Raw genomic sequence first — 20637 nt, 5'->3', positions numbered from 1 at the left:
TTTACCGCTGTCTGCGCAATATGTTGACTCAACAAACGCATCGAACATGAACAGCTGCAGCAACAATATGCACATAACTTAAGTTTGCCAATTTTTTAGCTGAGTCAATTGCTTTGACATACATACATACATACATAAAACAAAATAAACGCTGAATAGTTGCAATAAATAAGTGTAGAAGAAAAATGCCATAAACTAGAGAAGGCAATTAGATTGATTAGCACAGAGTTTTGTATGCTCACCACTTACGAGATACGGCGCAGTGCAGTACTACGTTTAACAACAATAAATGTAAATAAAATGCAACACACATTACCTTTTCGGCATTGCCCAACACACACAAGCGCACACAATGCATGCCTGACATTTTGACAGTTGTCAGCTGCAAGCGCAATACAAACGACGAAATACGAAAATATGTGATTGCAATTACAAATTGTTGGCTTTTTTGTACTACGACTTCGTTCCATTCATTTGTTTGGCTCGTGCATTGTGCGAATGTCTATGGAAATTACTTGAAACACATTGCTAGCCAGCCAGCGCAAGAATGTAATTGTTGTGTTATTGTCCGCCGCGTGGGTGCCGTGCGTTGCATTGATATCGGATGGAGACTTTGCATGCTATTGCGCCGCGATCTCGCCAATTGCAGGTTGACCCACATTTTTGTCACCTTAAATACTTTGGGTATTAGTGGCGGGGTTATTAGTCAAAGGTATGCGCAAAACGTGCGTGGATTAAGAGAAGTAAAGAGAAACGAGTAAATAAACGCAATTTGCAAGAATCGCTGACATGTACAAGTTTTCAGATGTCGGAAAAACTTAAAAAACTTAAAAACATTGATTAACCTCCACTCTCAACACCCACACTTAACCACTCATGTGACCCTATAAAATGTAAAAAAGCCTGACCTCGCTTTATCTATAACTTCACCATTCCTCAAAAAGTAAACAGTCTCGATCACGTGACACAATGTAAACAAACCTGATAAAGATCATTGACCTCTCAACATTTTTTTTTACATTTTCGTGAGGTCAATGACATTGTGGGTCAAGTTTGTTTACACTTTAGCAGGACCAATTTGTTTAAAATTTGAGGGGTCACTTAATGTCAGCTTTGTTGATATTTTGAAAGGTTTCGTGATCAAGTTTGGTTACATTTTGGCCAGGTTTGTTTACATTTTGGTAGGTCTCCTGTAGTGAAGTTTGTTTACAATTTGAGGGTAGAATATTCAAAGAAATCGGCCCTTCAGATAAAAGAAATTCTTCCGATAATTGAGGAAACCCTTGAAGATTACCAATGCGAATCTGATACAAGACACTAGAGGTAACGCAGTCCAACTCCGGATCAAAGACGCGATCGAAATCTACTCCATTATGATACATAACACCAAGTATTTACTTCGAAGAACCAACGGATTCACGGACACTTGCAAAATTTTTGAATTTGTCTGCTGTTTGTTGATTATTAGCCATAATTTTAGAGATGACTTTCATTCGTCGATTCGCTCGGTTATCATAAGCGCTCAAACATAAAGTCTTCCGAAATGGCTTGACGAAATGAAAAATAAAATAAAAACAATTAGGGAGAAAATAGAAATAGGTTCATATTCGCCGAACTTTTAATGTAAAACCCATAAAACAAAAATAATAGTGTATTAAAATAAAAATAAGTGTCAAAAAACCAAAAAAGTAATTAAAATCTGTTGAATTCATAATTAAATGGTCGTAACACTATAAATTTGTATGCAACGTTGTAAGCACATTTTACGATATCATTATGAATTTATAACTAATTCATTATATAATACGTCATATTATCATTAAGTTCAACCATTGAGGAAACAAAGCACACACAAAAATGTCAACAAACTGAAACTGAAACTGAAGACCAAAGAAATGGTTATAAGAAAATTACATAAAAATGAAAAGACGAAAAAGCCACAGCTCAGCCCAGCCTGCAGACCATAAACAAAGCAACAACTGAACATAAAAATGTCAACTCCGTCAGTGTCCGCCAACAATAGACGCGACCAAAGCAATGCGAGATTTGTAAAATATTCCCATCACAGTCATCACAGCCACGATCACAATGCGGCGCGGCAAGACAATGAGCGCAGGGCATTAAACCGGCACCGACGCGCCGCTTAAATTATATTAAAATACAAAGGCGTAATATTTGCGCGCCGCGTGAAACTGAAAACTGAAAACTAGGCGCGCCGTGGTTGATTTGTTTGTTTGTGTTGAATTCTTTTCGCGTAAAAATGTCAATTGCTCAATTTGCCAGTTATTTATACAAAAATTGTTTAATTTCATTATTTATGGTTTCAAATGACTAAATTTGTTACACCTGACGTTTAGTTAAATGTTTTGATTTACAGATTAAATATGGAGTAATACTGTTACACCAGTACGGTCCTTAGCGATCAGTAGCGATCCCTCGGATCGTTCCAATCAGAAAAATAGGGAATTAAGAAAAGTTATAGATGCTAAGGGCCCTCGACGGTTTCCGTCACACTTGATCAGTCTTTAACTTGTTTTATGTGATCAGGCAACCAAACAATACTCAAAGATCATTTAAACCAAAAAAAATAGGGGACGAACACAAGAGATAGACACTAGAGCCTTAATATTATATTACTAGTGGATCCACAATTAAGCAGATAAATCCAGTATCACTTTATCTGGAGTATCAAAGAATACTGAATGTAAGATCTCTCGGTAGAAAAATACTAAACTTTGAACTTGGACTCATAAAATCCCGAAGTAAAAACTTGAGTATAACTTAGACTACAAGAAAATGGCCAATTTCTGAAAAAAACTTTTAACTAAGTCCCACATCGTTACAACGCTTTGCATAAACAGGGTAAAGATCACGGAAGATCCGAGGGCTCTTTGAAAGAGAAATCGTTCTGAACGACCTAAATGTTTAAATCCCGAAGTGAAAACATGAGAAACTTAGACAGGATAACGGTTCTTTTAACTAGGGCTTCCAGATGACTACAATGCCCTGTATAATCAGGGTAAAGCTCGCGGAAGACAGATCTTTCAAATCAGAAAGTCATCCACAAAAGTAACTGCTGCATTAACAGGGTAAAGCTCGCGGAAGATAGATCTTACGAACCAAAGACTCATCCACAATAGTAACTGCATAAATTTGCGAGTACATTGATCTCACGCGCATGCTCACTGCGTACAAGAAACTGAAGCAAAGCGCAGCAACACTGAATATATGCAGCATGAGTGTGATGTATGGCATGTAGGTTCGCCTCAATGACGTGGGCGTCTTTGCTGAGTGATTGTGGTGCGCGCCAGCTAAACTTTATTATGGAAACAGCGCATTGCCGAGTTCAAGCGTAATTTGCATTTTAATACGCATACGCTGTTATTGTTGCAGCAGTTGTTGTCTTTGATGGTGAATTTTGAACTTGAAAACGCTAGAGTGCATAATATGCATGACTTCCTCTCGCAGCAGCATTATTGCATTGACAAGCGTCATTTTCCTCACCTTGAGTTCGGTGAAAATCGCTTCGCATGCCGGCTAATGCACTCGTAATCTCTTAATAAAGCTAATGAATGCGCTGAGTGTTGTGGTAATGAAAGGAAATGCAAATTGCGGTCGATTGAGCAGAGTACAGAGTAGGAGTGCATGGCTTGCATGCGTGTGTGGCCTGAGACAATTGTCGACGTTTATTGTCTGTCTGCAATTAAATTGTCGACAAACAAACTGTGCAACAAACTGTGGCGGCTTCATAAATATTATTTGTTAAATAATAAGCCATTAATTTGCGAGTCAAAGCGCGCGTTTTTTCAACTGTGTCTAAGCTGCAAGCTCAGTTGTAAGCGGCGTTGCCTTCATCTCAGCTATTTTTTGCTAGCATTGTTGTTACTGTTACAATTTACTGCTGCTGAGTTTTTCTTGTTATTTCTTCTTTTTTTTGTGTTTGCATTCATATTTCCCGTTTAGCTGTCACAAACACACGTATACACAAACTAAATAGCATTTCTCTAATGTCATGATCAGCGCGTAATGCGTTCACTGCTCTTGAAAATGTCTATGTTTTTCCCAACACTTTGCCACATTTGCGCAATCGCACAACCGGAAAGTGACGTCATTTCACTCGATTTGCAGTTCCGTTTAAGTCACTTTTTTATTATGTATTTATATAAATATTTATAACTATCTCTATAAATATTTTCTTTAACCGAGTGCATTGACAGTCTGCAACTTGGCATGTTATGCCGCTAACACTTTTTTCCTAACCTAACCTAAAAACTATGCTTTGCAGCTACCGTTTTTCGTTTCTCTAGCCACTTCGTTGGCGCAATCACACGAAATCAGTTTTAAATTGCAAATTTGTCAGCAAATGCCAAGCGACAATGCATTTGTGCGGCCAATGACGTTCTTACGCTGAATTATTTTCATTACAATGCGAAATATTTAAGCATTTTCACATCATCTGTCGCTTTTGTGTGGCGTAAAAATTTGCCTAAAAGCTTTGGCGCGCTTCGTTTTGACGGCTACCCGCTATGCGACAAATGCAAATGAGGTCGGCTGCCTAGGCACAGCCTAGCCTATGTATGTACGTCTATAACCAGTTGAGGCGAAATATTTAAATACGTACGAGCTGTGAAAATATTTATGCACAAAGTGTTGGCATTGTCTTATATTTAACACATTTTTATGCTGACTTTGACAAAATAGTGGACTATTGTTCTCGCTTGCTGCCTGTCAGTTGTGTGCTTTATGGTCTTTGTTGTTATTTCACCGTTAATACGACGGTTATGCCGAAAATATATGCGATAATTGTGGGGGAAATGAATTTTTAAGTGGTTTTGATTTAAAATGCTAGCATTGTTTGTGGCAAGCTTTGTTGTTATTTGCTGTGTTACATTCTTCACAGCGGGCGTGTAGTACAATGGTATCGGTTATGAGAACTTTACTGTTATAGTTACTTGACTTTGGATTGCAAAAAAAGATTTATGATAATGAGTAAAGTCAGTAGTTGAGACTAGCTTGTAGAACCACCACGAAGTATGCTAAAATTTTTGATTCTTAAACTGAGAAGCCGAGTTTTGAACAATTTGGATTTAGAGTTCACTAGGAGATAATATTGAGAACAAAATCAAGCAAATGATTATGAAAATACAAAGTATATAAAACTTGAGCAGTTTCGAGCTTAAGCCTCTTAATTTGCTTTACAATTTTGTTTTAAAGATATTTCGAGATCTAAAACTTAAGCAGTTTCGAGCTTAGGTCTCTTAATTAGTTTTCAAATTTTGTTTCATAGATCTTCCGAGAAATCTAGGAACACATGCATACAAAAATTCATACGAAAACAGTCATAGCTTGAAGCAAATTTCATTGCTAAATAGCAATTGGCTGCAATGCGATCAACAATTTTGAAATTAAAACACGTACAAAGCAGCAATTTTAGCAAAAAAGTTGTTGCTGTGTTTCCAAGGAAATTTCTCTTTTTCAGGCAGGCAAAGCCACTATTTCAAGATGTTTGCATGCAAATAGAGAAACGTGAACTAAAAAAAATCAAATAATATTAAGTGCAAATATACATGAAACTATGCATATGTGTCCAGTAGATATATTTTCGATTTATTTTTTTTTTAAGTGGCAGCTGCCATTTATGCAAATGTTAGGCAATGCGACGTGATCGACACCAAAAAAAGGCTGCCAACTTTTCGCGCAGGTGAATACCATATGCAAACATACATACGTATATATGCAATAAACAGCGTTGTATTGCTAAACAGATGCACAGACATTCACACAAACGTATACAACATACACCAAAAAAAAAGGAAAAATAATAATTAAAGCCAGCGAAGCATTGGTGTTGTAGCGTCATTGCGCTTATTTTTGGTTCGATATGCAAAGCAAATAAAGAAAATAATTTAGTATGTGTTCAATGAAAAATTAAAACTACGGTAACGAGTAGTAAAATACATACATATATATACATATGTATACACATTGATAAAGTGCGCATGCGTAAAATTTATGGCGCTAACAGTTGGTATGCGTAATACGCAAACGCGCATAGACTAACTACTTGGGCAACGACTGTTTAAAATTTTTTAAGCTATTAATTATGCTTATACATAATTAGTTTTTTTTTTAATATAACGCGCTTCGTTATGAATTGAATTATTTTCAATTAAAATACTTAAAACAAAACAATAAAAATAATAATATTATAAACTGGTATCTCCATTAAAAAAGTACCAAGAAAGTTCCAAAATTTCCGAAATTTCCTAATCAGCAAAATTTTATGATTTTTTAAATCAAAAAGTCCCAACATTTCTTTGTATTGAATGAATTATCAGAAATTATTCTTTTCACAATAACAAAACACATTAAAAAGTTCAAAAATTCCCAAATTAGTAAAATTTTATGATTTTTGAGAACTAAGAGACCCAACATTTTTTAGTATTGAATGAGTTATCAGAAGTTAATATTTCCACAATAACAAAACTACCAAGCTATGCTTTTTAGTCATACCGTTAAGCCTTCTCAAATTTGACCATTCACTTCCACCCAAAGCGTTTTGCCTTAAAGCTCATAATTATTTTTCACTCAATTAATTATAGCCAAATTAGTTATAAAGCGTCGCAACAACAGGTGAAATAGTCTGCATGTAGATGCTTGTGTAGATTTGATTTAAAGGAGAAGTAAAATTTGAAAAAAAAACTATAAACATTTTTTTCTATTTTTTTTTTTTAACTTATAAATTAAAAAAAAAAAAATAATAGTTAATATATTGCTTGTCATCTGCCTTTAAAGACTTACGTATATTAAATTTGTATTTTGTATGGGGCGTATGATACACAACCATTTATCATAAAATAAACGTCAAAAACAAAAAAATAAAAACGTAAAACAGCATAATCATTAGAATTTGTTTTGTTGTTGTTATGTTTTTTTTTTTTGTAACAAAAACTATTTATTTTGCAATTTAAACACTTTGTCGGCATTACAGCTTATTTGCGCAGAAAATTCACACGCTAGATAACTATGCAGGTATTTCAAAATAAGCAATAACAAAAGAAAATTCAACCAAGTGGCTGCCAATGAGTATGCACAAATGTATTAATTGTTTTGGTTATGATATGCGCACATCTGCCCACACACTATTTCTACTATATTACAATATTTACTTTCCATATAAAGGTAAGCTTTATTGTTATTGTTTTGTAGCGTCGAGAAATTTTTAGATATTTGCTTTCAGAATTATTTTCATAATTGTTATGGCTTTATCAATAAATCTTTTAAAATTCTTTTCACAATTGTTGTGGCTTTATCAATAAATCTTAACAAAGCACTTGTCGGTTCGGTACTTATACAACTCGTTTACAGCGAAATTCGTTAATATTTAAAATAAAATTAACAATAACACTTCAAGTCTGTTATGTATGTCTCAGTTATAGCTTCATATAATCTGCCTAATATGTATAGTAATTTATTTATATTTTCTGTGTCACTGCTGATGAACTCATCCTGCTTGAAAATCTATATTTGTATAATTTGTTTACAAGCTCTGCGATTTGTTGGCTTAACACAATTCCATGCTTTGTTGCTTGTTTGTTTTGAAATTTGTATTTATTTATGTCATCCACACCTACTCTGACACGTATATGGCTGTATGAGCGCCTTATGGAGACTTACAGTTGGGTATTGCATGAAGATGTCTTATAAGAAGAACTGAGTGGCACTTCACACAACTCAAAAGCTTAAACTTGCTTAATAAAAACATATTTGCATTTATAATAAGTAAAATAAGCGATTTGTACTAATTTAACGTATAAAAGAAAGTGCGCAACGAAATTAGGTGTCCATTTCACAAAGTTTAACACATTTTTGGCTTACTTTATAAAAGTAATTACATAAACATAGAAAAACTTACCTATTTGAGTCTGTTTGATTAATAATCTCTCTCAAATTGTAGTTTATGTAGTTATTGTCAATTTCGTTGTCCGTTGTATTAACTGTTGCAATAGAAACATGAACGTGCATGCACGAGTATGGTACATGCAAGCAGACAGCAGTTCCACATTGGTTTTTCTGTTGTTTTCGCTTACTTTGATACGTTTGCATGCACATATACATATAACATATCACTTTGCTTGCATATCTATGCATTTATTTAACACTTTTGCTTTTGCAAACACACTTTAATTAACAAAATTCAGCGCACTTTAAATTTTTCCTTCATATTTTCGTTGAAAGCGCGTATAACAGGACATGGAAGCCGTTTGACAGACAGCATTCTGGCGGATATCTCACAGAGTTGCATTTATATTTTTGCATAAATTTTATAAAATTAAAATAAATTTTAATTATTTATTGTGAAATGATATTTAGTGTTTAATTTATTATTAATAATATTAATTTAACGTTTAATTTTTAAATAATTATAATTATTAACGAGTAAAATCTTATTCACAATGCTATTGTGAATAAAACGGATGCAATATCTTTTATCTTGTAAACAAAACACTTTTTTCACACACATGCGAGTTGCATAATAAACTATTAAATTTTTTAATTTATTAATTTGTTGTAATATTCTCACACAAATGTCTGCAAGCTTGTAAACACCATTAAAATGCAATTTAATAATTTAAATGCATTTAATTGCTGCTGTGTGGCATAACAAACGTACTTATAGACATGAGAACGCGTATGTGGCAAGTACGCGCATAAAGAGAAACGGAATTGGCAAGTGGGAAACAGCTGTTTGTCAAATTACATTGTGAATAGATCCGGCGCAGTTTGCCGCTTCCGCACAATATTCATATCAATTGCCGCTTATTTGCGTGTTGTACGTATTTTCCTACTCAGTTTGTGCATTTTTCGCAATTTAATTGCTTTTAATATACTTTTGCAATATTCTTAAGCAAATTGCAGCAGTTATTGAATATTCTCACGCAAGAAACAATTGCGTGCTTATTGTGTGCGCTGCAATAGACCTGCTGGCAACGGAGAGTCACAACGAAAAGGTTGGAACAAAAACATAAAACACTTTAAAATACAAAAAATTAAAAACCGGATTGCTAATTAGTGAATGGCGATTGGCAAATCAACAACGGCAGCGCATTTGGGGCCAAATTAGCAAATGTGCATGCAAGACAAATAACGAAACACCAACAGTAAGTAAAACATTTTGACGAAAACTGCAAGCAACGAAAAAATAATAATAATTTAAATTAACACCAAATGCCACCGCCCAACTCAATTCGCACCGTCGAATATGCAAAATCGTTAAACTTGCTTATCTAGCGCATAATAAACCGCTAGTGGAGCTGACCAGCGAAAATGGTTAGCATTTGTGGTTATGTTTGTTTACCCGCATGACCGACGCTCGACGTTGAGCAATACTAAAAAGCGCTGTTTGACTACGGGCCTTATGCAGCAGCGCAGTGGACAAGGGACGTTGGACCGCTGCACATGCATATATACAATATTTGTATATTTGTACGTAATGGCAAAGGCAAATCAAGCGTTGCGGTCTAATTTGTAAAAGCGTAAAAGTGAAATTTCAAAGACGGTTTTTGTGGTTGCAATGGCGCACGCTTCGGCGGCTAATTTGCGAAATATTGTTGCGCTCTATTTTGTTTACATTTTTTATGGCATACATTTTTGAATTTTTTACATGGCATTAGCTGAACGCTTTTCACGCGCAAGTATAGCATGCCAAAGAAAAACGATTTTCACCAGCGTGCAAGCAAGTGTTGTAAATCGCCATTGGTGTGCATGATATAAATATTTTCATTTTATTGTCAATATTTATTGTAAATTTGTTTGTTAATTGTGAATAAATTGCATAGCTGTTGTTTTTGTTTTTTGCTGCATAAAGTAATTTGGATAACAGCATTTTTGTGTGGAAAACAACGCAAGTCATTAACAGTCGCACAGCGAATAGTAAATATTTATTGGAAAACAAGCTAGTCATTTGGAAAACACGCAGTCACAGCACAGCAGCAGCTATTTTCTTCAAATGTTATGTAAATATTCACTACTTTATTATCTGTTTACTGATTTTTGTGTGACTTTTGCAGCATTTTCCGAATTCCCGCTTATTTTGGCAATTCCCAACACGTTGCATTGTTGTGCAAAATCCGCAAACTGCCAAATCTTGATTATCTTTGGCATTACACAGCCGCTAACAAGCCGCCATAAACATAAACCAATTATTTGCCACAACTTGTTTTGGTTGTTGCATTTGTACGCCTGCGCCTGCGCAACGCTTTGACTGTCTTAAATGTTTGCATTTCACTTGTTAGTTTTATAGCAGGTGCACACGCTTCGCGCTGCTGCTGCTGCAGTGAGCGGAAATGCGCAAATGCGCGCTCAACTGCGGCCAAATTGACCGTTATGGTTGTAGCTTGCTACATAATAATTATGGTGTGTTGTAGCGCTTTAAATAGCGACCCACTGGTTCGTAGCGCTTTTTTTTATTTACTGCATGCGGTTTCTTTCTGGGTTACGTATACGCAATGCACGCCGTCGCACTGTAAACAGTGAAGGGTATGTGTGTGTTGCGCAATAGCTTGCGCTAAATTTTTTTCGTCCAAAAATTAATGCAGAGCGAAAGGCTGTTTTGAAAATTCTTCGCTATAAACACGCGTACCACATGCTCTGCATATGCGCGCGTTCGCTACACCACACGCGTGAAGTTTTACTTAATCCCAACGACCCAATAACATAATTCTATCAAAGAAAGTCATAGCAACGGATAGCGCGTAAGTTGCATTGCGAATTTAATACGCACACATTCACATAGAGCGTCGCGTCAGTGGCAGCTTTGTTGTTTGAAAGCAGGTTTGCCATACGCATAGAGAAATGCACATCCGCATTACTACTAGGATGAGCTCAAGCCGAAGTAGCAACTTTTTACAATCACTCAACTCCAAGTGCCGCTAAGCGCGTCAGTGTCAAGCTGCAATGTTGCAAAAGTTGATGTTTGTATGTTTGTAGTTCGCTATGTGCGCAGCTGTCTAACCTCCAAGACTTTGTTTGCTATACAGTTGCTTTGCGCGCACGAACTGCGTACTTTCTACACTAGTTTTTTTTATTTTATTTCTACTTTTCTTTCATTCGCACAAAGAATGTGGTTTGTACGCACTGAACTGTGTAATTGGCAGTGCAATGCAAGAATTGCAGTCAATTGAAATTTACGCACGTACTGCCAGCGAAGATCACAAGCAGTGTATGCGAGTTCTATAAACATATAGACTATGTATGTGTACATATGTAAGTAATCACTTACGACTTATAAGCGTATAAGCCGGTACTAGGTTATATAGTGGTACCTAAATATGCACTTGGTAGTATAAAAACGTGTGATATTTAGAGCGTCCAAGTGACCTAAATGCGTTTGTTGTGAAGCATACAAGGTGAATAAGAATGTCACTGACAGCTGTTATGAGTAAACAAGCAAGTAATGGCAGTTGGTATAGGTTATAACAGAGCGTTTAAAAGTTTAAAATTAAATTAGTTACAAAAACAACAACAGCACACATTATAATAATAATTAATTTCAAATAAATTTAAATAAGCAGTCGTGTGAACACAGCTTAACCGCCTCATCAGTCATCGACTTTCGATGCTATTACTAGCTATCATCACTTTCATTATTATTAATAATTTATAGATATTTTCGTGCATTGCGCTCATTAAATTGTCGCTTGCAGGCACGTGATTTTAATTTTAGTTTAACTTGGCTTAAGGCGCTGCAGTCTATTTTGGAAATTATATTAAATACATATTTAGATGGAGCAGCATGATTTGAATGCAGGCAAACATGCAATTAATTGCCATATGAGCATTGAAGCGCGTTACATTTTGAAAACGAAATGCTGCCAATTATTTTTTAACACTATATAGAAAATGTACTTAATTAATTTATTTTTTTAAACAAAAATTTTCAAATATTCAAACCAAATGCGCGCAATTGCCAAAACTTTGACAGCCTTCATTTAATGATTGCCATTCTCTTTGATGTGTTTGGGTATATGAGCGTATCACCTGTTAGCTCCAAAAAAGAGCCTTGAAATACACGACGCGCGCATTTCAAATATGTCGAATTGCCTTTAAAGCGAAATTTTGCGCAATAATGCTTTTCATTAAAGTTAATTTAAAATTTTTGTTGTTATAATGTGATTATTTTGGAAATGTTCTATGCAATTCGTATACTTCTTTTTATTGCAGCTCAATTAACTGCGTTAATATTGTGTCGTAGCTGTTGATTTAATTAATACCAAATTTGTTTGTTAGCGACAAAAAATATGTCAATTAAGAAATTATGTTGCAATAGATTTTGCTGTGGTGACGATTTTGTTTATGGTTTCATTGCTGCGCGCGTACCTAGTTGTTATTGCTTTTGAAGTTAATTACTTTTTTGAGCTTTTTAATGTCTTTTGTGTTTTTATTTTTGTTTTTATCTTGTTTGCGCCTAGTATTATGATCAGCTTTAGATTTTTCTTGCTTTTGTTGCTATTGTTTTGTTATTTTTTTCGCTAATTAAAAATTGTGTTGTATTTTATTTATTTATTTTTTTTGCTTTTTTATTACTTTTTTCAATTAACAATCAATCTATCCATTTTCTTTTCTTCTTTTTTCTCTCAAATTTAATTATTTTTGCTTTTTTCAATTTTACACCAGCTTTTATGCGCTTTGTAACTCTCCGCATTAATTTTCTTGCATCTGTTTTTTAATTAGTGGCTTTTGACTTGTCTTTCTCAACTACTGTGCGCAGCCAAACTCCAATTGTGGCTATAATTATATAGATTTTGTAAAATTTTCTTAATTTTCCTTATTTAAAGATTCCAAGAAGTTTAAAAATCATTATTAAATTGATTGCTGTGCAAAAATAATATTTTAAAACTTTCATTTGTACAAAAACTGTTTTTAAATTTTTATTTGCACAAACAATTTTTTTTTATTTTTTTCAAAATTTTTTTTTTTTTATATTTTTTATTTATTATTTTTTTTTAATTTCATATGTTATTTAAAGTTTTATTTGCAAAAACATTTTTTTTTAATTTTTTTCAAAAAATTTTTTTTTTTATTTTTTTTATTTTTTAATTTTTTTTAAATTTCATATTTTAATTTTTTTCCAAAAATTTTTTTTTATATTTTTTATTTATGATTTTTTTTTAATTCCATATGTTATAACAAATTTTATAATTTTTTATTTAATTTAATTTTTTTTTAAATTAATTTTTTATTTATTTATATTTTTTTTTCTGATCAAAAAATTTAATTTTCCTAATTTTTTTTTCCAAATTTTCCAAAAAAAAAAAATATTTTTGCAAGCAAATTTTCATTTTTACAAAAAAAAAATGTATTTAAAAATTTATTTTTTTTAATTTTTACAAAATTTTTATTTTAAATTTTTATAAAATTTTTATTTTAATTTTTACAAAATTTTTTTTACTTTTCTTCCTTTTATAATTTTATTTTAGTTTTTATTAAAAAATTTTAATTTTCAACCTTAATATAATTTATAAAAAATATTTCGCTCTCATCTATTATATCATTGAGTAACTTGTTTACTACATTTTTATTGCAAACACTTGACCGACTTTTTGAGCATCAAAGCGTCGTTGGCGTGCTTTACTAAATATCGTATACTAACAACAACAATAAATAAATATTTTTTCTACAAATATTTCGCATGTAAATGTACTTTGAAGCGTCCTCGCAATAATCCATTATTCATTCATAAATAACTATTAAAAAAACGAAAAAATCTTTTGCTTACCGCTGAGTGCGCGCCGCAGTCATTAGATTTATTACGCATTCAACTGTTGACTGCTTGTTAACTTGTTCTATGTTTAGCTATGGTTTTTTTTGCATTTTTTGCTTGTCATTTTCACCGACAAGTGGCCGAGTAAGAGCTGTGTGGGGTTAAGTTCAATGTGATCAGCATAAAAGTATGAAATCTAGTAGTAATTCACCTGTCATTAAAGTGATTTCGAAAATATCCTAATTTGTTTTGTATCACTTTTTTTGATTTTTTTTCTATATTTCTACTTGTTTACTATTTTACTATTTTTTATTTTTTAATTTTCTTTGTGAACTTTTTTTCTATATATATTTTTTAATTTTTTCTATATTTTACTTGTTTTTATTTTTTTTTTTGTGGAATTAGCAAACGCTCGTTAAGCCTTTCACTTATTCTGCTTTGCGTTTTTGCGTTTCTACTCCGGCACGCAAGGCGATCTCAAACGTGCGATAGGGCATTTAGACCACATGATCTGACATATGAAAGCAGTAAATTGCTTAGCGTGTGGAAAATTTGAAAATATGTTTATTAAAAAGTATGTGCATATAGTCCTATATAGACGTTCGACAGATAAATATATTAGCTCGAGACGTCATAAAAAATTTTGTTTACAACTACCATGGACATTTGACAGTTCGTTACGTGTATTACGTCTCGCAATCTTGTCTCTAAAAAACAATTTTGAAGTTCGACATTAAAATAATAAATAATAAAACCATTTTGACGTTTGATTTTACTGTCAAACATGAGTTAGTGACGTCATGCAATTTTTGTTTACAACTACCATGGACGTTTGACAATTCGTTACGTTATGACGTAACCTTTCGCTAACTCAACTAGTCTGAAGTTCGAAGTGTGTGAGGTGGAAACACGTGTGATTTATAACCGTAAAATGCTAAAATAAATTTTATTAAAATATTGCGGAAAAAAAATAAATTCAACTAACCTCACCTTTATTATGCAATCAGAAAATGCAAAAATCATCAACAAAACTTCAAAGCAGAAGACCCACTTGAAGGTCCATTCGTCGTCCATTGCACGCTACAGTCGGCTGAGGTCGCTGCATCATCATAAACTCTCCTGCACTGCAACGCACCACTTGTGGCCAGCGATGTGTGGCATGGCTTTGTTTTTATTTTTGCACGCGACAGCTGGCAGCGGTCAGTCGCTAAGGGTCCAGCGCATTTGCAACACATTTCTTTAATCTCTTTCTTAATTTTTTCGCTTTTGTTTTTATGTGCCTTATGATTTATTGCAAAAACAATGTGGCTGTATTAATTGCCTGCGCTGCTTTTTCATTTTACCTTTCTACTGCTGCTGCTGCTGCGCCTTTCACTAAGCGCTGTTTTTACGACTTTTTCACTTGCAAAACCGCAAGCGCTTACAATGTATGTAGTAATCGCCTGCTCCACAGATCTAACGGTAACCAATGCAATTTTAAATTTTTCTAAGCGCAATATGTTTGCAGCTGGCGTTAAAACGCTTTCGCTTGCATCTCGCGAAATTATTGAATCGCTTCAATCCACATGTTTTGCTTTGCATTTGCTAGCGGCAGAACGCCCTACGCCCAACTAATCTTCATGCGGCATGCAAGACACGTCTCTAAAGTGCATTAATGGGTCTGATTTGCCGACTTGGTGGTCACCTATAATACACGTTAGTCCATTCTGACAGTTTGACTGCCGCCGCCAGTCGCTTAACCGTTGGAATTTTAATGAGTGTTGCCATAATTGTTGGTAACATTAATTTTTATTACTTATACGGTAATGTTTACCTTAGCATTGTTAATACATACGTTAATACGTACTTACGTTGAAAATGTATATGTAGTTATGGCGAATGTAGGAAATGAAGAGGCGGAAGCAACAAATTTATAAATATAGCTACACTGGAAACCTGTTTATATGCTTCGATAAACGTTGTATAAGGACAGAAACACAGTGGAAAAGGAGAAATGACCTGATTTGCGCTTTTAAGACTTCCGATAACATTAATTAAAATAAAAAACTAATTAAAAGTGTTAAAAGCAAAATATAATGGTACAAATAAATTAAAATAAAATAAAATAAAATAAAATAAAATAAAATAAAATAATTAATAAAAAAATAAAATTTATTTTCTTAACAAATTTGGTTATATATATATATTTGTCTTTGGTTAAAGAATATAAAAACAAATAAAACATTAAATTTAAATTTCTATTTTTTTTAATGTGAATGGTAAAAATATATATATGTTTTAAGACAAGGTCCACCCTATTGCTCAATATAGCCCAGTGACCTTCTAAGCCCTTATGTGGCGGGTGTTTATAAAATTAAATGCAAGTTTTCTCAATGCTAAATAAATTAAGACGTGTCTTGGGTGACAATTAAATGTTAAATCGAAGTTGACTGCTTATTGATTACAAAGATATACAACAACAAGCGTAAAATGATTCACCATGTTTAGTATAATATTTTTCTTTTATTTTAGATTATTATATTTTTTATTAATAATTATCTCTTTAATTAATTTATTTTCTTTTTCCCATTTTCATCTCCCCTCCCCGCACAGCAATGACATAATGGAACCGATGACCGCATTGGTTTTGGCCTTCCAGCTATTGGCACTCTTCTCCATCGCCGGCGCGCTGCTCATCTACCTGATATGCAAGGTGCGCGACGACACTGCCGAGGTGGCCGAGTCCCAGCCGGGCACAGTGCTCGTAACGAGCGCTGACACCGCGCTCGGCCTACAACTGTGCACGCATCTGGCCAACAAGGGCTGTCGCGTGTTCGCCGGCATGCGTGATGCGCAAGACTCACTGCCCGCCAAGCTGTTGAATGGTTGGCTGAAAATGCGCGAGTACAACGAGGAGCCAGTGCGCGGTGCCATCATACCCATGCAGCTGGATGTGACGCGCGAGGACGTGCTACGCGAAACGACCAGCGCCATGGGCGCGCACATGAATGCGGGCGAACGCGGCATAGCGGCCGTGATCAATACGAGCGGCAGCCTCTTTCGTGGACGCGTCGAAGCGCAGGAGGCGCAACAGTGGGAGCATATGCTGAAAACGAATATTTTGGGCTCGTTGCGTGTGGCCAAAGCCTTCGTGGGCTTCTTGCGGCCGACGCGTGGGCGGCTCATCTATTTGGGCGCTGGTACAGGCGCAGGCGCTGAACAGGGCAGCGGCGACGGTTTGGTAGCGTTCAATGCATCGCGCGCCGCCGTCGAAAAGTGTGTGGACGAGTTGCGCAAAGAGTTGCAGCCGTATGGTGTGCGCGTGGTGGCGCTGGACACAACTGGCATCACAGCAGAGGCGCTATACAGAGCGCCGTTGCCGCACGGTGAGTACTAGTGGAGTTTCATTTCATTTTTACAAAAATAACGTTTTCTTTTAATTTTTGAATAGCGAGCACAGAGAGCGAGGGCGCACCGACACAATACACCGCGGATGTGCTGAGTGCGAACGCCTTGCAGGTGATCGAACGCGCCTTGTGGGATGTGGTGCCGCTGGAACGCTACCAATTGGTGCAAAATAGTAAATTGAATTTTATGTTGCCATGTCGTTCATCGTTGCGTATGACGAAATTGGGTGGTGCTGTCAGCCGTGGCGTGCAGCGGGTTTAAGGGTTGAGGAGCGAGGATATTGAATTAGCAACGGTTCTTATTGTAGCAGTTGAAGGATGTATCTGTGGAGGAGCGCTTGTGCGCCTATTGGATAACAAAATTTGGGGACACTCCAAAAATTTGTTTTGAACAAATATACAATTTTATATAATTTTTTCGATTTAAGAAAATGTAAAGTTTACATGGAAACTGCGGTAAAATTTTTAACCAAATATATTGACTAAAATTTTACACAATATTTCGGAGTTAGATGAAAAAAAAAACCAATTAACAACTAGTTATTCTCATATGAGCAAGAATAATTTGAGGTTATGTTGGTTTAATGTGCGAAATTTGCGAAAAACGAGTTTCACTGGGTCTACCATAGCACTTCCCATGTAAACTGTCGTTTTATATTTTTATTAATATATACACATATACATATACATATATATATATATATATATAGTTATACATACATATGTAAAGTGCAACATTGCTTTTGTAAATAATGAAATTTATAATTATACATTTTTGCTGCATATTTTATTTGATTATTATTTGTTTCTAAAAAATAAAATCGGCTGCCAAAATTACTAACTTTTATATAAACTTTTCTGCTTTTATAAAACAGAAATATACAGACATAACTTTTTTTTTCGTATGGAAATATTAAATTCAATTTAATATGGTCATGCATAAAAATCAGATCATGCTCTGTAGGAACTTGTAGTGCACATATTGCTATTCATATTTCGAGATGAAATCGTAGCGCAAAACTGAAGCGCGATACACATCGCCCGCCACAGCGTTCGGCTTACTCTCCGTGCGTCCGGGCAAGTGCACGAGCACATCAGCGCCTACAATGCTCTGCAGCCGACTGCTCATCTGCAAATAAGCGCAATTAACAAGAAGTTTATTAATAAAGAAAAATATAAATATTTACTTGACTGCCATTAACAGAGGCGTATAAACGTCCATTCTTGCTAGTCACCGAGGCGCGTACATACTCCGGGCGTGGATCGAGCGCTATGCTATCGTTCTGCAACTGAAAAGTAGAAAGAAAAACAATTTTTTTTATTAATATATACAAAAGCTTGACAAATACAACACTTGTGATAAAATGCGCAATTATTAACATATTTGCCTGCCTGATAACTAGCACTTGAGTTATTGATTAACTTTTAGTTTTTCTCGCTAACAAATACGAAATACCTGCTATCACTATCACTTACCGTTATCGGTAGCGTGGCTAATTCGCACTTATCACGCTCCCAGCCGGCAAACCAGCGTATTGCCGGCAATACAAACAAATGAAATGTGACGAATGCGGAAACCGGATTGCCGGGCAGCCCGAAGAAGTATTGCCCATTTTTGGAAGCGAAGGTCATTGGTTTGCTACAAAAAAAATGATTTATGTACACCAAATAGTAGTTGCAGTGAAATTCACAGCACTAACCCTGGTTTCATGTTGACGCGTCCGAAATTGAGTGTGAAACCCAAACTCTGCAACGCCGGCTTGATATAGTCCTTATCGCCCATGGAAACGCCACCGCTGCAAATGATGAAGTCCACATTTTTGTATAACTCTACAATTGTGCCTTTGACGACCTCGAAGCTGTAAGCAGTAAACACATAAATTGTTGCTGTACACAAAATTTTGACTGTACAAAATGCGCTTACTCATCGCTAAGCACCAGTTTTTGTGTACATTCGAAACCGAAATATAGCAAGAGCTCCGCTAGCATAGTCGTATTTGAATCGTATATTTTACCCAACTCTTCGGGTTGTTCGAGTGCTAACAGTTCACTGCCAGTGGAGATTATACCAATTTTCGGTTTGCGGACACCGCCGAGGTTCTTGCCTACCGACGAGAGTATGGACTTGATGACAACAGCTGAGTGGTCAGCTGAGGGGAACAGTTTGCTGCCTTTACGTAGATCCGAGCCAACGGGTCTGTATGTAAACAGTTTAATATAAAATAAATTGAAAAATGCAACAACTACAGTACCGTATATCTAGATTCGCTTTTGGTTCTACCAAAATTTCCACCAAATCCTCCTCGCCGGTCTTCTTGCGCTTTAGCAATTTCGTGTCCTCCACTTGCACCACACAATCGGTGTAGTGTGGCACTGGCGCACCTGTGTTGATTTTGTAGCATTCGTCCTCCTCTAAGTCATGCACTATAATCTGCATGAATACGTGTGATTTAAAAGCACAAAATAAATAAAGCAAAATATAACTACACACCTCATCACCAGCTGAAATGTAGCCCAGCACTTTCTTCGTGCCAGAGAAACCTGTAGATTTCATGGCATAGCCATCCTTGATTGATGCACGAAATGGTGGTATATCTACGGGTGACACAAATTCATTAAGCAACTGCGCGACTGCGCGTTGTTGTTGCACTGTTTGAAATATTAACTCTAGCGCTTGCACCACTGGTAACATTGGAAAAGGTGAGTTTCTATCGCCGTCGCCACCTTTACCAGTTTTATGTGGACAGACATGCCCTGTTGCTGGCGCACTACTGCCATTGCCCTGCAATTCGGCGTGTACGCGTCGTACTAGCGGCAATTCGTTGCCAATTAATTGTAACGCATGTGGCAATAATTCATGCACCACTTCAAAGCATTCCGTTACTGCCTTTTCACTGCCCGGAAAGTTAAGTATTAACGTGTTACCGGCTATACCACATACACCTCTTGTTAGTGCGGCGAAACGTGTCTTTTGCAGCGACGCTTGCGCAATGTACTGTGCTAGTTGTGTACACTCTTTGTCTAGCAAAATTTTAGTTGCTTCTGGTGTGACGTCACGTGGCGCAAAGCCAGTGCCACCAGTGGTAATAATTGCACTTACGCTTGGTGTCTGCTGTGCAATGAGTTCACGTAGTTTATCGCTAATTTGTTCACGTTCGTCCGGCAATATTGCTGTGATAATGTGCGCATTTTGAAAGGCATCGCGTATAAGTGAAACTAAACGAGGGCCACTGCGATCCTTAGCAGCATCTTGGCTACAGGTGTCACTTACTAGAAAGAGAACAGAGGTGTAACAAAGGTAATTTCGAAATAATTCCAGAAGTCTCACTAGTTAAAACGGCGAAAACAATATCACCAGACATCTTCACGCTTTGACGATTGCGGCTTTAATGTTTACACAAATAGTAGGCAACTTGTACGATTTAATCAAATAGGAAAAATAAAAAACAATAACACGAAAGTGAATTGTTATACATAAATAAGATAACG

The 20637-nt window shown here is 35.5% G+C and overlaps 2 protein-coding genes across 5 annotated transcripts in view; one reads left to right on the top strand and one right to left on the bottom strand.

The window, feature by feature from the left end:
- Window positions 1–17918, top strand: part of Bdh1_2 (estradiol 17-beta-dehydrogenase 2) — a 26026-nt gene extending 8108 nt beyond the window's left edge. For all 4 annotated transcript variants that reach the window (XM_029038034.2, XM_011178667.3, XM_011178666.3 and 1 more), the window contains 2 exons: window positions 16355–17127; window positions 17193–17918. In XM_029038034.2, the coding sequence (XP_028893867.1) occupies window positions 16365–17127; window positions 17193–17410 (981 nt within the window). In that variant the 5' untranslated portion in view covers window positions 16355–16364 and the 3' untranslated portion in view covers window positions 17411–17918. The remainder of the gene's footprint in view (window positions 1–16354; window positions 17128–17192) is intronic.
- On the bottom strand, window positions 17914–20637 carry LOC105208679 (molybdenum cofactor synthesis protein cinnamon). Its single transcript, XM_011178669.3, has 8 exons — window positions 20477–20637; window positions 19640–20418; window positions 19401–19579; window positions 19073–19345; window positions 18849–19007; window positions 18625–18787; window positions 18336–18437; window positions 17914–18277 (listed from the first exon to the last, which is right to left on the bottom strand). Exons 1-8 carry the CDS (start codon window positions 20508–20510, stop codon window positions 18134–18136), a joined length of 1833 nt encoding a protein of 610 aa, XP_011176971.2. The 5' UTR covers window positions 20511–20637; the 3' UTR covers window positions 17914–18133.

Source organism: Zeugodacus cucurbitae, chromosome 5, assembly GCF_028554725.1.
Source record: "Zeugodacus cucurbitae isolate PBARC_wt_2022May chromosome 5, idZeuCucr1.2, whole genome shotgun sequence".
NCBI classification, from domain to species: Eukaryota; Metazoa; Arthropoda; class Insecta; order Diptera; family Tephritidae; genus Zeugodacus; species Zeugodacus cucurbitae.
This window is presented reverse-complemented; position numbering and strand designations above follow the sequence as displayed.

What these genes read in the sequence shown, in the direction of transcription:
- LOC105208679 (XM_011178669.3), bottom strand. Translation starts at nt 20,510, where the DNA reads ATGTCTGGTGATATTGTTTTCGCCGTTTTAACTA. An exon ending in TGTTTTCGCCGTTTTAACTA is followed by an intron (nt 20,419 to 20,476) that starts GTGAGACTTCTG and finishes TTCTCTTTCTAG; the next exon opens with TAAGTGACACCTGTAGCCAA. An exon ending in ACATTTCAGCTGGTGATGAG is followed by an intron (nt 19,580 to 19,639) that starts GTGTGTAGTTAT and finishes GTATTCATGCAG; the next exon opens with ATTATAGTGCATGACTTAGA.